At 50.1% G+C, this 16038-nt stretch overlaps 1 protein-coding gene and 3 non-coding genes across 4 annotated transcripts; 3 read left to right on the forward strand and 1 right to left on the reverse strand.

Moving 5' to 3' along the window:
- Positions 1–3665: 3665 nt before the first annotated feature.
- TRNAF-GAA (transfer RNA phenylalanine (anticodon GAA)) lies at positions 3666–3738 on the forward strand. Its single transcript has one exon. It is a non-coding gene; the product is annotated as a tRNA-Phe (tRNA).
- A 2224-nt stretch (positions 3739–5962) lies between these two features.
- Positions 5963–6034, forward strand: TRNAA-UGC (transfer RNA alanine (anticodon UGC)). The gene has a single exon. It is a non-coding gene; the product is annotated as a tRNA-Ala (tRNA).
- A 5623-nt stretch (positions 6035–11657) lies between these two features.
- LOC125939362 (protein RER1-like) lies at positions 11658–12426 on the forward strand. Its single transcript, XM_049654798.1, has one exon. It carries the CDS (start codon positions 11748–11750, stop codon positions 12336–12338), a length of 591 nt encoding a protein of 196 aa, XP_049510755.1. The 5' UTR covers positions 11658–11747; the 3' UTR covers positions 12339–12426.
- Positions 12427–14856: 2430 nt separating this feature from the next.
- TRNAK-UUU (transfer RNA lysine (anticodon UUU)) lies at positions 14857–14929 on the reverse strand. Its single transcript has one exon. It is a non-coding gene; the product is annotated as a tRNA-Lys (tRNA).
- Positions 14930–16038: the final 1109 nt, after the last annotated feature.

A 16038-nucleotide genomic window follows, 5' to 3' on the forward strand; every position in this document is an offset into this window, starting at 1 on the left:
CCTTCCCTGTGCTCCCAGTTCAGGCCGAGCCCGGGGCCTGGTTGGGGCGACGTGCGGGGCTGTGGGTAAACCCTGAGTAGGTAATGTTTTCTGTGCTGGGGAGAAGCAATCGGTAAAAGAACCAAAATAGTTTGGGAGATTATCATCCCAAACCTTACATCCAAATTTTACACTCCTACCAACTCTTGGCTAAAGGCAAAAAAAAAAAAAAAAAAAAAAAGCCTGGACGTGGAGACTGGCGTTTGAGGACCCATGCAGACACGTAGGGTTTTATTGAAATTCAGTCCTTCACTGTATTTCCTGGTTCCAGAGAAAACTGTTCCCGAAATTCTGAAAACCGCGGAGATTGTTGACAGGAGTGTGGGTCCTGGCTCTGTGAGTTGTTGCGGGAGCTTCTAGTGCTCACAGAGGGCAGCAGCCCGGAGCCCGAAGGTTGAAAAGCACTGGGGAGACAGGGGGTACTGGAGGCAAGGAGGTTCGCAAGGACATCTTTCCTTCTTTCTTCTTCTCTTGTTACATAAATCGAGGCTTAATTATAAAGTAAGATGCATAAACCTTAATGAACGAGCTTGATGGGCTGCGACTATGCAGATGTCCCGGTAACCAGCACCCCCAGTAACCAACACCCCAGTAACCAGCACCCCCGGTAACCAGCACCACGGTAACCAGCACCCTGGCAAAGACCCAAGACTCTTAAGCTCCCGGAGCTTCCCCCTCTTACCACGATCCGCTCTGCTTTCTGACCTCCACCACCAGAGATGTGTTTTTCTCCTGTTCTGAAATAGAAATAGAATCATATGATACGTACTCATTTGAGTATTTCACTCCAGTTTTAAAACAATTAGATTCATCCATAGTGATGGTCGTGGAAGTTTTCGTTGCCCCCTAGGCGTTCCTTTGGATGGAAACTGTACATCACAAGATAACACCACAAGGTATTGATTCCCTTCACTGCTGGAGCACATTTGGAGGGCGCCGGGTGTTGGCTGAACGTCTAACGTGGCCACAAGCACTCCTGTCCATGTTCATGTCATTTTAGTGTAGGTGAAAAATTGTCCCTTTTCCCTTTCTGGATTCTATGCTGGTTCAGTAATTAACGTAAGACTTCTAAGATAATTAGGAATGCTTCTAAATTCTACATTTGTACTTTTTTTTACGTTTATTTATTTTTGAGACAGAGACAGAGCATGAACAAGGGAGGGTGACACAGAATCTGAAACAGGCTCCAGGCTCTGAGCTGTCAGCACAGAGCCCGACGCGGGGCTCGAACTCATGTACCGTGAGATCGTGACCTGAGCCAAAGTCAGCCGCTTAACCAGCTGAGCCACCCAGGTGCCCCTCTACATTTGTACTCTTAATTCAAGTTCTTCTCTCATTTTCTCAAATAACTGGGTTTATGCTAATGTTCTGTGATTTAAAACAGGTGTGGGACATGTGAGTCGTGCACTGACAGAAAATGACAGAAAAATGTAGTTTTAGCGTTCATGAGCAAACGCAACAGCACTTAACAACATAAATTAATGTAAGACAAATTACAGGGGGAAAACAAATTTAATTCTTTATATATGAGAGCCCCATAGAAACATGAAACTTGAAGGAGTGACAAGACAAAGGGGTTTGGGCTTGGGGTAGTAAACGGTGGAGAAGTAACGAGGTTCATTTATCTGACTTTCTCTGCCCTAAATCCCCTGTCTCTGGTGCTGAGATGCTTTGTGCCCTCTTGGTACAGGGGACACTCATCTGCTTTCAGGGACCAAGGAGAATCAGAGTGCCCTCACACCAGCTGTTTGTCAAGTCCCTTTAGTTCCAAGTAATCAAGATGCCAAGGTGGCACATTTCGGGGTGGCAGTTCTGCACCCCTCCACAAGGGAAATACTCATGCGTTTCTCTTAGGCACACGCACAGGTGTGGTCTCGGGGTCACAGGTCATATGCATATTTAGCTCCAGCCAATATTTCTGGGGGCTCCTGGCTGGCTCAGTTGGTGAAGCACACGACTCTTGATCTCAGGGTTGTGACCTTGGGCCCCGCTTTGGGTGTAGAGATTAGAAATAAAATCTTAAAAAATTTTTTTTCAAGTAGTTTCCCAGCGTGGGTGTGCGGGTGGCTGGAAAGCCTGGTCAGAGATGCCTGAGACTTGTAGCTGCTTCGCACCCTCAGCAGAACCTGATGCTGGTGAGGAGTATTTCACTGTTTTTAAATTTGAATCTCCCTGCTAGCAAAAGACGTTGAGCACCTTTTAAATCGCCTACTGGTTATATGGGGATCCTCTTTTGTGAAGTGCGTCTTAATTTGCTCTTTCTTTTCGAGATTTTAGTCTTTTTCTTAGCATTTTGTAGAAGTGCTTCACATATGCCAGGTAAGAGTAGTTGTAATTTGTAAGTATTGAAATGCCTTCTGAGACTGTGGCTCATCTCTTCCTAACGCGGAGAGGGCTTGACAAACTTTCGAAGAAGGGGAAAGAAGAAACGAAGGGGAGAGAGGTTGAGGACACAGGAGAGAGTTCCATCCGGAGATCTCTGTGGTTTTTCCGTGCAGGAAAAATGCCCTGGGCCTTTGGCGGGGCGGGGGCCTTGGGAGGGACTGATGGGGAGATCGGTCCTGGAGCAGAAGCGCCGTCATCTGGCCTGCCTTCCTCTTACACTTCTAGCACGGGGTCCCGTTCAGAGGTTTAGGGCACGGCGGCGTTTGACACGGTGGATTTTCTGTCCTTGAAGACTCCTCAGAAATGTGGCTCATGTTTCCGGAGGGTGAGGGCATTTCTGCAGTGAGAGGTGTGGCTCAGGGGGGCTCCGCCCTTTCCTAGAGAGCGGGTTCGTACCCACGCTCTCGCGTCTACCTGTCTGTCTCCGGCACTCCAGTACTCGTCTCCTTTGAACAACTCGTCTTGCAGGCTGTGGCGAAAGGGAGGGCCTCACCGGCCTCAGCCTGCGCCCTGGGTCCGCGCCCGGGGTCTCTCCCTGGGTCTCTGCCCCGGGTCTCCGCCCGGGGTCTCTGCCCAGGGTCTCTCCCTGGGGTCTTTCCCTGGGTCTCCGCCCAAGGTCTCCGCCCAGGGTCTCTCCCTGGGGTCTTTCCCTGGGTCTCCGCCCAAGGTCTCTGCCCAAGGTCTCTCCCTGGGTCCCCGCCCAACGTCTCTACCTGAGTCCCCGCCTGGGGTCTCCCCTCGGCCGCCGCAGTGTCCGCTCCGGGAAGCCAGGGAGGAAACACCGGCTCGTCCGGATTTCCTGAACCCCGAGCAAGAAGCCAGTCACCACCCCCACGTGCCCACTAGCCCTGTTCCTGCTGCTCGGCCCCTGAGGAGCAAGACAGAGAAAGGACCGGAGAAGACTCGGTAATTCCGTGTTGAATTCCCTGCACCCCCGAGCGGCATTCGCGTCGTGGGGAACCCCAGACAACTACGCAGGGAGCACCTGCTGACCCGTTTCTACCCGCCCCTCCTCCTCCAGCTCACCCGCTGCCTCCGAAGGCCTTCTCCTCGCGCAGGGTTTCCGGGATCCCTTCCCAACCCCCCCCCCCCCCCACCCCGGGGGGGGGGGGGGCGCCGGGGAGAAGGGGGGGGGGGGAGCGGGGGGGGGGGGGGGGGGGGGGGGGCGGAGGAAGGGTACCCTGGCCCCGCGATGCAGACTTTACCAATTGGAGAATGACTAAAGAAGGGACCTTCCAGCAGCCGAAATAGCTCAGCTGGGAGAGCGTTAGACTGAAGATCTAAAGGTCCCTGGTTCGACCCCGGGTTTCGGCAGCTTGGCTTTTGCCCCGGCACGTGGGGGAGGGCGGGGGCGCGTTTTTGTCACACTCTCTTGGTTCCTATTCACTGAGGTCTTGGATGAAACGTTAACCGACATAGCGAATATTTCATTTAAAGTTTTACAACCTAAGAAATTCCAATATGTTACATGCCATTACCCTTACAACTCATTTCTGTCTTGATGGGTGTGTGTGTGATGTTTTTAATCCACACAACAATTGCAGGGGGAATCTGCAGAGAAAGAACCCCTGCAATGTTGTAGTAGAATGTGTGTGGTGTGTGCTCGTGTATGTGCAAGGACAATTCTGCAACTGGAAAACTAGAGTATCCATTATTATGTGGATTATATGTGTGTATAAAGAACTTACACAACGCAACACCGAAAAACCAAATAATCCAATTAAAAAATGGGCAGAAGACATGAAGAGACACTTCTCCAAGGAAGACATCCAGATGGCCGACCCATGAAAAAATGCTCAACATCACTCATCATCAGGGAAATACAAATCAAAACCACAATGAGATATCCCCTTACCCCTATGAGAATGGCTCACATTAACAACTCAGGCAACAACAGATGTTGGTGAGGATGTGGAGAAAGAGGAGCCCTCTTGCACTGCACAAACTGGTGCAGCCGCTCCGGAAAACAGTATGGAGACTCCTCAAAAAATCAAAAATAAAACTACCCTATGACCCAGGAATTGCACAGCAAACTCAGTTGGAGAGAGACAAATACCATATGATTTCACTCAAGTGTGGAATATAAGAAAACAAAACAAATGAACAAAGTGGGGGGAAAAGACAAACCAAGAAACAGACTCTTAACTACAGAGAAGAACTTGACGGTCACCAGAGGGGAGGTGGGTGTGGGGCCGGGTAGAATAGGTGAAGGGGATTAAGAGCACAGTTGTCCTGACGAGCAGTGAGTAATGCATAGAATTGCCATATCCCTATATTGTACCCCTGAAACTAATTTAACACTGCATTATCAACCATACTGGAAATAAAAGAAAATAAAGGAAATAAAAGTTCCATGAGCCAAGTGAGAGAACTAGTCTGCCAGACAAATCTTATTCCTCCAATTTCAGAAAGGACTCACTGTCATTTTAGGAATATTGGCAAAAGCTCATATATGGGGAAACCAGAATGGGAAACACTTAACCACTAGAAATCCGGTACCAGGAAATGGGTTTTCTCAGCATCTTCTCATGTAATTCAAAGAACACAGTCTTAACCAGGATAAGTCCCAGGGTTCAAGAAATGTCCAGGAGTGAACGCTAATGAGCACACTCTTTGGTCTTTACCTGGCTTCTCATTCTTGGGTCTCCCAGTGACTCACAAACCCAAGGCTTGAAGCCCAGGTGATCCTGAGTTGGCCGTGTAGCATCCTCACAAGTGCGCTGCATGTATCTCGAATTTAATGTGAGCAAAGCTAGCTCATGTTCCTCATGTTCCCATCCTCCCCCCTCCCTCCATCTCCAAAAGAATTTTTATAACCTGTTTTCTGCACTTCTTCTGTTTGATAATGGCATGATGTTTCCTATAAATAAATAGATAATTTTTCCCTTGACCCTTAAATCTTGTGGCTCTTTACGTTTGGTCTCACTCTCACAATCCAACATTTCTCTCCATCCCCAAAGCTGTTTTCTTCATGCCTAATGAATGCCTTTTGAAAAAGAGATTTTGGACAATTGTCAGGGCCTCCTAAGTTTGAAGAGAAACAACCCTTTAAGTGAAATGCTGAATGCATCACTCTAGGGTTTCCTTTTAGGGTCGTGATGCCTTTTCCCTATTAAATCTGATACTTAATATTCCAATGGAGCAAACAAGAAATATTATGAACCATTTTAGGCCGGAAAATGCTGACTTTCCAAAGCCTTGTGTCTCAGGGTAAGACATATCTGAAGGAAAGCAAAAGAGCTGAAAACTGGGGCTTGATTAATTCCTTGGCAGGAATGGGAGAAGGAAACTGTAAACACGTGTTGAAGCCACAGGAGACACTCCTTGGCTATCACCGGACACGTTTCCGGGGTCTTCCTTTCCAACTCAAGTTCTACACTCTGAAGAATCAGTGCCCCTCTTTGGTTCCTGAAGGTCTCCTGCTCAAAGTAGCCCCGGGAGCCCCGTTAACACTGAACCACCACAACAGGCAGGAATCAAGGGCCTCAGAAAACAAAACTTACTTCCAGATAACCGTTAGCAACGAGCTTTCCCGGAGGGGGGTGTAGCTCAGTGGTAGAGCGCATGCTTTGCATGTATGAGGCCCCGGGTTCGATCCCCGGCACCTCCAAGCTGTAGCTTTTTTTTTTTTTTCTTCTTCAAGAAACACTGATCTAGCACTCCTAACTTTTTGTCCCATTCCTGCACATATGGAGAGAAAAACCTAATGGGTTGTCTTGAATTCTCCCTCATCTCTTGCTGTGAGCCCCCACACCACCCAGGGGGGCGGGACCCTAACAACATCCCTTGAACCCGAACAAAAGCGCGCACACGAAGTAGCAGTTCACCGTGGTTCCCACCGTGTACTATTATTAAAGAGAGGGAAATACAACAACGGAGAAGAAACAGCATCGCCCTACCTACATTTTCTTTGGTTCTTTCTGTTTTCTGGGCCAAACGCAGAATGAGAGCAGCATTACTCCTCTGGCTGCTCTACAGGACCCCCAGCACTTGCGGACCCCAAGCCCTCCGGGGTGAGCGAGCCGAAGGATGCTGGACGACTGGGCGGGGGGGGGGGGGTGGCCAGGGACCTCAATAGGGGCTTTCCAAACATGAAAGAAATAAACGTGGATCAACGCATTCTCAATCGATATTCCATAATATCTGCTTCCCTACATTTCTTCACTCACCCCGTTTTCACCGTTGTTTTAAATCTTGAAACAAAACATTGCCTGGAGACCTCCGTTAACATCAAATGAAGGCCCTCACGTGAGGAAGTAGGAAAGGCTTTTCCGTCACAATGGGAAAGAGATGCAAAGGTGACGAGAACACAGATGTGTCAGCCGCTTTTGCGGGTGAAGGGCAGCCACTTCCTCTGTCCTTTCGCCTCTGCTCTGTGTGGCCAGGGAACACCTAGGAGTTCCTGACCCACTGGTGGCACCTGCATTAGTCGCTAGGGTCACCATAACAGAATACCACAGACTCGAGCAACAGAAATTTCTTTTCTCACAGTTCTGGGGGCCAAGATCAAGGTGCCGCAGGGATGGTTTCTGGTGAGCCTTTTTCAGGAGGCAGCAGACAGCGGCCTCCTCTGTTTGCTGTCCCATCGCGTGGCTTTTCCTTCGTGTGCACACGCCTTGTGTCTCTTCCTCTTCCTGTGAGAGGCACCCTTATCTCACTGAACCTTTATTACCTCCCTAAAGACTCATCTTCAGATACAGTCGCACTGTGAGGTTAGGACATCAACATATGGATTTGGAGATGTTGAGGGGGGACACACAATTCAGTCCCTAACAGCACCTTTTCAGGAATTTCGATGTGGGATGGTTTCAAAACTGCTGCTCTCTGTGGACTTATTTCCTGGTGGATCATTTGTCTTTGGGAGGGAATTAAATTTGTTTCCAGTCTCTAAGTCTAACTTTCCACCAGGCTGGGATGTCCTTATTTCCAGATTCCCTTCTCCGGTGACAAAATCTACAGCGGGCACTCCGGAGGGGGACTGCCTGGAGTCTGCCTGGCTGCTGATTGGTGGTGCTCCCTGGGGCCAATTACTTGTTCCAGGAGGCCGTTTTCGAGGGGGGTAATGTGGTCATTCCATGTATTCTCTTTACTCTGAGTGCTTTCTCTAGCATTTAAGCACATGGAGTGTGGGGTGTTACTGAGAAAGGACCTGGAGAGGGCATGTGGAATTAGGGTGCTGTTGAGCAGACTTCCAGATTCCAGGTCCAATCCCCCGGACAATAATTTAGGTGACTTTGTGGGTCCCATCACACAGCCCCTGAGTTTTCTGTGGATGAGCTCCAATGGGCGCCGGGAGACCTGATATACCAAAATGCCATCAAACTATCTGGGTTCCATCAAACTATTTGGGGGTCTCAGAAAGCCAAACTTGGAGGACTTCTAGCCCTATGGCAAACACCAAAATGTCCTCTCCGTCCCAAGTAATTTGGCCAGTTCTCTCGTCTGGGATCAAATTGCTAAAAAACTATACTATGAGTGAATTGTGATTAAAATATCTCCTTCCGGTATGGCTGCTTGTGCAGCGGGCCGAGACTTGTTGGCTCGCAGGCCACTCCTCCCTCCATGGAAGAAATCCTGCGCCTCCCCCTCCCCCTGCTGCCCTCACGTCTGTACCTTGTCCACTAAGCCTAAGTCTCTGCTTGTCCCCCTTAACTCTTACAAGGGCTTCTATTACGAGGGGGCCGTGACAGGTCCCTCTCCCTGTGCCCCCAAGAATCGGACACGGGCATCGCCGGGGCCCCTGCAGAAGCGGGACTGAGATTCTGAGACAGACACCTGGATTCCAGAGGCTTGCTTACATGACAGATGTCACCGCTCACGTACAGTCCCGAGCCGTCGGCCCTTGGACCCAGCCGACACCCTGCACCTGTTCACACAAGGTGCCCTCCGTCCTGGCACCACTTACTGCCTTAGGGTCCGTGCCACGGCTTCTACCTCAACACTCAACGTCCAGGAAACACTCGTTCCTCCCGCTGCCCGACGGGCGGACGCCGGCAGACCCCGCTCCCACCTGCAGCTCCTCTCGGGCCGTCACCGCGCAGGGATCAGACCCGGCCGACCCGCCGGCCCGGCCGGGCGCACCGACCCCACCGACAACGCTGACCCCGCCGACCTCACCGACCCCGCGGACCCCGCTCGCGCACCCACCGCACCGACTGCGCGGACCCGCCGACCCCACCGACCCCGCCGACCACACCGGGCGACTGACCCCGCCGACTCCGCCGCGCGCCTCCTCTCCGGTGCGACGCCGCGACCGTCCGGGGAAAACGCGCGCTCAGCTCCCTTCGGGACCGGGAACCGATCTCCCCCCCCCCCCCCCCGGCCTCTCGCGCCCACTCACGCGACCCTCCGCTCGCCTTTGTCACCCCCGCCCCGCCCGCTCCCGGGGCCCCGGCCGCCCCGCCCGCTCCCGGGGCCCCCGGGGCCCCCTCGCCTACTTCCCGCGCCGAGCTCCCATTCCCCGCCCCGCCAGCCCGGCCTCAGTCCGCGGCGGCGTCTCCAGGCCTCGGCCTGACCAACCCTCTGGTTTTCAGAATCAGCTGCGGCTTTTAAACAGTGTGGGTCCCCGACCCCCCGACCCCACAGGACCCGGGATCCCCACAAACCCAGTGGCTGTCGCACCGCATTATGGGCGAGGCTGGAAGGGCGCGCGCCCTTGGCTCAGGTTCCCGCAGCAGGTGCGGCCGCCCGGGACGCCCCCCGCCCCCCTCCGGCGCCCTCCCTCCGTCTCGCCCTCCGCGCGCCTCGGAGTCGCGCCCCCTACACGAACCCGAACCCGAACCCGGGCGGGACCCGCGACGGCGCGAACCCGGGACCCGACCCGCGACGGCGGCTGGACGGCCGGTGACCCCCCTGCGGTCCGCGGGCAGCGCGGCTCGCGACCTCCGTGGTCGGTGGGTCGGTGCTTTGCAGACACAGACACGGCTTCCTGTGCCAGGAGCGACCGCCACCGAACCCGGATTTCTCCGCTTCAATCGTTTTGCCACATTTGTTTTTTCTCTTCCCCCCAAATGGAAACACACAAATTATTATTTTTTCTGATTTTAGAATAACTTGCATATTGTCAGGTCTTATTTCTAATAGTTAAAATTCTGAAATGTTAGCATTAATAGCGTACTATGACGTAACACCCAGCTGTACTTGAATTCCACCAATCATTAAAAAAAGGTCCTTCTGAGCGACTTTCCCCAGTCTAGGACCCGGTTCAGGATCATGCCCAGCAGGTGGCTTTCTTGTTCTCTGTGTCCTTCAGTCTGGGATGGCTTCTCAACCCTTCCTTTCCTGACGCTGGCGGTTTTGAGGAACTCAAGCCAGTAGACCCTTCAGTTTGGGCTTATCTGGTGTTTCTTCATGATTGGGTTCGGGTTACACACTTTGGCAAAAATACAAACGATGCTCGTTCTCAGTGTATCACATAAGCGTTTTTCATTTATGAGTGGTGTTAACTAAATGTAATGTTTCCCTTCAGTTAGGTTGTAAGATGGGCAGAAACATTTGAGGTCAAACAAGTACTTCATTCCTCACCAAAATTTTATCCATCACTTTAAAAAAATATTTACTTATTTTTGAGAGAGAGAGAAAGAAAGAGACAGCGCATGAGCGGGAGAGAGGCAGAGAGAGAGGGAGACACAGAATCCGAAGCAGCTCCAGGCTCTGAGCTGTCAGCACAGAGCCCAACACAGGGCTTGAACCGAGAGCTGTGAGATCATGACCTGAGCTGAAGTCAGACACTGAACCCACTGAGCCACCCAGGTGCCTCCTTTTACCCACAGTTTCAAAATAGGTGGATAAATTTTCTATGGTAATCAATCATTACCATGATGGTGGCACAATGGTGACACTTTAGCTCTATTCTTTAAACCTATTCTTTCACATTTATTTCTTTTTAAATTGATATACAATTGACCTATAAAACTATATTAGTTTCAGGTGCACAACATAATGATCTGATATTTGTATGCACTGCAAAATGATCATCGCAGGAAGTCTACTTATTATATCCATCGCCACACATAGTTACAGTTTTTTTCTTGAGATGAGGATTTTTAGGATCTACTGGTAGTAAGTTTCATATGTGCAATACAGTCTTGTTACCTGTAGGCTTCCTGAATTACATATAACAGGGCATGAGTGTGTTCTTTGCCTCGAACACAAAGTTTAGATCTTTAAAAGATTCTCCATTGAGAAACTGTCCAGTACCTCTACAAACACGGGCGTTCCAATAGCACTGTGCGTACACAGTCCAGCTACTGTAATAGATATTCAATAAACAGTTCCTATGGTGCTCATGGGGCAAACAGGAAAAACAAAGCCCACGTCCTTAGTATAAATATCGTGAATCCAACCAATATCCAGATTCTTCCTGGTGTAATGCAAAGAAACATCACTCAGTAATTCTGGAGACTTTCCTAACTGTGCTTTTATGTGACCAGAGAGCTCAGTACATTTCTTGTCCTGCCACCACCAGCATTTTACACACATGCACACACACTCACACGTCAGAACTCAAAGATCTTTGTGTTTGATACTTTTCTAGATTCTTCCTCAGTGAAGTCCATCCTTCTTTCTTATCATCCTGTTCTACCAGCTCTGCAAGTCAGATAAGGGAATTTCTGCCAGACGAATCAGTTTCTGTCATTTTCAAAATAGACTCAATAGTATTTTTACAAATATGCTCAGTAAGCTGAGCCTCCAACTCTTGATTTCAGCTCAGGTCATGATCCCGGGGTCGTGGGGCGGAGCCCGTTGTCAGGCTCTGCACTGAGCATGGAGCCTGCTTAAGATTCTCTCTCTCTCCTGCCCCTCCCCCCTCAAATAATATATATATATATTCTTATCACAGTTCTTATCACAAAGAGAAACACATATTTTCTTTTTTTTTTTGTATCTATGACATGATGAATGTTAACTAAAGTCATTGCGATAATCATTTCACAATACATGTAACTCAAGTTGTTACGCTGTATGTGTTAAACGTATACAGTGCTCTATGTCACGTACATCTCGATAAAACTGGATAAGAAAACTGGGTTTTGGGAGTGCCTGGGTGGCTCAGTTGATTGTGTGTCTGACTTCGGCTCAGGTCCTGATCTCACAGTTCCTGGGTTCAAGCCCTGCATTGGTTTCTGTGCTGACAGCTCGGAACCAGAGCCTGCTTTGGATTCTGTGTCTCCCTCTCTCTCTGCTCCTCCCCCACTCACGCTCTGTCTCTTAAAAATAAACATTTGGGACCGTGCGAAGCGCCTGCGCGGCCGCCTGCCCGCGTCCTCCTTCCCGCGGCCCTCGGAGACCGCGCTCCACCGCAGGGAGCGGCGAGGTACAGGATGTCTGAAGGTGACAGCATGGGAGATTCTGTCCATGGGAAACCTTCTGTGGTGTGCAGATTCTTCACAAGACTCGGGCAGATCTATCAGTCCTGGCTAGACAAGTCCACGCCTTACACGGCCGTGCGATGGGTGGTGAGGCTGGGCCTGAGCTTCGTGTACATGATTCGCGTCTACCTGCTGCAGGGCTGGTACATCGTGACCTATGCCTTGGGGATCTACCACCTCAACCTTTTCATAGCTTTTCTTTCTCCGAAAGTGAATCCTTCCTTGATGGAAGACTCAGATGACGGCCCCTCGTTACCAACCAAACAGAATGAGGAGTTCCGGCCCTTTATTCGAAGGCTTCCCGGGTTTAAGTTTTGGCATGTGGCGACCAAGGGCATCCTCGTGGCCATGGCCTGTACCTTCTTTGAGGCTTTCAATGTCCCGGTGTTCTGGCCCATCCTGGTGATGTACTTCATCATGCTTTTCTGTATCACCATGAAGAGGCAAATTAAGCACATGATAAAGTACCGGTACATCCCGTTCACGCACGGCAAGAGGACGTACAAGGGGAAGGAAGACGCGGGCAAGACGTTTGCCAGCTAGGCGCTCAGCTGGACCCATCAGAGTCTGAGGACGGTTCTGCGACATTGTAACAATGCCTTCTTCCTTCACATGAAGTAGTTGATTTCGAGGGAGTCGAATTTTCTTTTTAAAAAGGAGCTTCAATTATTTGTAACTGAAACATCAGGTTCTTGAAGAAACTGACATTTAAACCAAATTGTATTGATTTATTTTTCAGTGACGTTCAAGTGTTCAAATGGATGGAATTCTAGTAAACTGCAGGCTGGGAGGACTGTCGGGTGGGGTGAGGGGTGGGGCGGGTGGTCTCAGTTGTCGTGTGGTCCTGGAACTGACCTGCACGGAAGGAGCCAGGTTTCGCCCCAGCTGCCCCCCCCCCCCGCACCCCTGGACGCCATGGCCACGTCGCCCAGCTGGATGATGATGCTAACCTGATTCCTGCGCTTTGGAAGAACATTCGAAAGGTGATTTTCAAGTAACTCTGGGGTTCTAATGCCACTTTTCCAATTTCATCTCACGAGAGATGTTTCAAGTTGGTCTCTATCATAATGACTCAAAACTCTGTTCTTAACTACCATGATTGCTTTTGAGGGCCTGGAATTATAAATATATATATTATATTTTAAAAATAAATAAATAAATAAACATTTAAAACAATGAGAAAAAAGAAAACTGGATTCTGTTGGCCAATAGTATTTTTGCGTTCTTCTTTATGCTTGATCATTTCCTGTTCAGTTGTATCAATTATTCTGAGAGAGGTTTTGAAGTTTTCAAGTATAATTGTGGATTTGTCTATTTTTCTTTTCTTTTTTTAAAAAAAATTTTAATGTTTATTGAGAGAGACAGGGCATGAACAGGGGAAGAGCAGAAAGAGAGGGAGACACAGAATCTGAAGCAGGCGCCAGGCTCTGAGCTGTCAGCACAGAGCCCGACGCGGGGCTCGAACTCACAGACCATTAGATCATGACCTGAGCAGAAGTCGGAAGCTCAACAGACTGAGCCATGCAGGCGCCCCTCTATTTTTCTTTTCAATTCTAGCAGTTCTTAGTTTTTTCTTCGCATATTTCACAGCTCTGTGGTTTGGTGCGTGCGTATCAGGGATGACTGCCATCTTGGTAAATGTACAATTTTTACCATTATATCATGTCCTTTTTCGTCTCTGTTAATGATCTTTGTCCTGAGGCTTACTTTACTGATGACATAGGTACTCCGGCTGTCCCTCATGACATATCTGTTTTCCCCTCGTAATTTCAGCCTGCCTCTGTATTTATATTTGTCCTGAGCTTCCTGCAGACAGCAGGGTCATGTTTTCTAATCCACCCTCTTAATATCTGTATTTTGATTGGTGTACTTAGACTATTTATATCTAATGCAATTATTGATACATTAGGGCTTAAGTCTGGCATTTTATTTTTTTGCTTCTGCTTGGTTCTGCGATTTTCGCTTTTTGTTCCTTTTTTTGTTTGTTTTATGGACTACTTGTACATCTTTCGGATTCCATATTCCTCTATGTGTAGCTTTTTGGACGGTCTCCCTTCGCATAGATTCTCAGCAGCTGCTCCAGGACTTACATCATGTGGATTTGCCTTCCCACGGTATCCTCGTGTCACCATTTTGTCTGAACTGTAGTAACCTTACCTCCCTTCTTGTCACTCTACCCTTCCTCATTTGTAATGTACTTGTCTTAGCAATTTCTTTTACATACATTAGAACCATGTCGGACAATGTTATACCTTTTCCTTCAAACTGTCAAACACTAACTTAGAAAGCTCCAGAGGATGAAAATTTACTATATTTGCCATGTTTCTTGCTTACAATGTATTTTCTTCCTTCCTGATGCCCAACATTGCTTTCTGTATCATTTTCTGTCTGTTTGGAGAACTTACTGGAGCCAGTTTTAGGGTAGTTCTGCTGCGAGCAATTATCTTAGTTTTCCTTGATCTGGAGTATCTTGTTTCCCCTTCATTCTTGAAGGATATTTTCTCTGGATATAGTATTTTGGTTTGACAGTCCTTTTCTTTCAGCGCTTGAAAAAGTGCCATCTTGGGATGCCTGTGGCTTGTCGGTTGAGTGTGTCCAACTCTTTTTTTCAGCTCAGGTCATGATCCCAGGGTTGTGGGATCAAGCCCCACATCAGGATCTGCACTGAGCGGGGAGCCTGCTGGAGATTCTCTCTCTCCTCTCTCTCTGACCCTCCCCTGCTTGCACACTCTGTTGCATACTTTGTCTCCAAAATTAAAAAAAAATATATGCCACTCTTTCTGGCCTCTATGGTTTCTGATGAAATTGCCACTGTCATTCAAATTATTTTTGTGTCAATTTTTTTTTATTGTTTTTAGAGTTCAGAAGTTTTGGTTGCTCTTCTTTCCAGTCACCTGACGACTCTTCTCTAAAAACCCCATAAAAGTGTGAATCTCCAGGCCAGCAATCTCCATAGAGGTGGCGCCTACAAATCAAAGAGTAGACAAAGTTCCAGTCAATGTGCAAGCGGAACCCTTCTCTCTTACACCCTTTGGGTGCTCAGAGCAAAACGAGAGTGATACGCCTGAACAGGGACTTGAACCCTGGACCCTCAGATTAAAAGTCTGATGCTCTGCCAGCTGAGCTATCCAGGCTCATGCACCACTTCCTCTCCGTGCGTATCTAATATTGGTTTGCACATTGGGGCACTTCCTATCGTTTTGTGTCCTGGTTCTCAAATAACAGCCTTTGAATTCTCCTCACTGGGAAAAAGTGCCCTTAGAGACACGTTACAATCTCCGGGACCTTTTCCTCTTTTTCTCTCCTCTCTGTCCCCCACCCCCCAGTTGTTCAGAACCAAAGATGCACCGTCTCCTCCAGGAAGCCGGCAGGTTTCAGAGAGGAGGCTCTGGGTTCTAGCCAAGCACCGGCACATGAATGTTTCCCGTTTGCACGCGCGCTGCTCACACGGCCCTTGTTTGCACCCTTACACGTCGGAGGGGCAGACTGTGAAGGAGGAAGAGCTTGAAGGCGCACGACAATGTTTCACAAGGGACCCCTCCCTCTGCTGTTGGGTGGGACCGCCGCCCCCGCGCAGGGCGAGCAGTCCCAGGGCTGAGAGAGCGGGGACAGCCACGGAGCGCTGTCGGGGTCGGCCTGAAGGCAGCGCCTCCTCCCTGGGGTGGTCGCGGCCCAAAGATTTCAGAAATAGTAGTGCTGACAGAGCGACCTCGTCCTGCCTCGTTCCTCCCCCAAACACCCACAGACAAGGGCGGTAATCAGTCCCGACACCGCTCAACCGCCGAGTGTCTGCGACGGTGCACCTGAGTGGGGGCGGGGAGGGGGGTGTCTCAGCAAGCAGGGGGCCTGGGCGTCATCCTCCGCACCTGGGGCCTTCCTTCAGGACCAAAGTCCTCCTTCCTGTCGTTCCTGTGATTTTCCCCTTCCTCCTCCTCCCCCTCCCTCCCTCCCCCTCCTCCTCCTTCTCCCTCCCTCCCCCTCCTCCTCCTCCCTCCCCCTCCTCCTCCTCCTTCTCTCTCCTTCCCCCTCCTCCTCCCTCCCCCTCCTCCTCCCTCCCCCTCCTCTTCCTCCTCCCTCCCCCTCCTCCTCCCTCCCCCTCCTCTTCCTCCTCCCTCCCCCTCCTCCTCCCTCCCCCTCCTCTTCCTCCTCCCTCCCCCTCCTCCTCCCTCCCCCTCCTCTTCCTCCTCCCTCCCCCTCCTCCTCCCTCCCCCTCCTCTTCCTCCTCCCTCCCCCTCCTCCTCCC

Source organism: Panthera uncia (assembly GCF_023721935.1).
Source record: "Panthera uncia isolate 11264 chromosome B2 unlocalized genomic scaffold, Puncia_PCG_1.0 HiC_scaffold_25, whole genome shotgun sequence".
Taxonomy (NCBI): Eukaryota; Metazoa; Chordata; class Mammalia; order Carnivora; family Felidae; genus Panthera; species Panthera uncia.

Excerpts from the sequence above, each read along its gene's own strand:
- LOC125939362 (XM_049654798.1), top strand. The coding sequence starts at position 11,748 with ATGTCTGAAGGTGACAGCATGGGAGATTCTGTCCATGGGAAACCTTCT.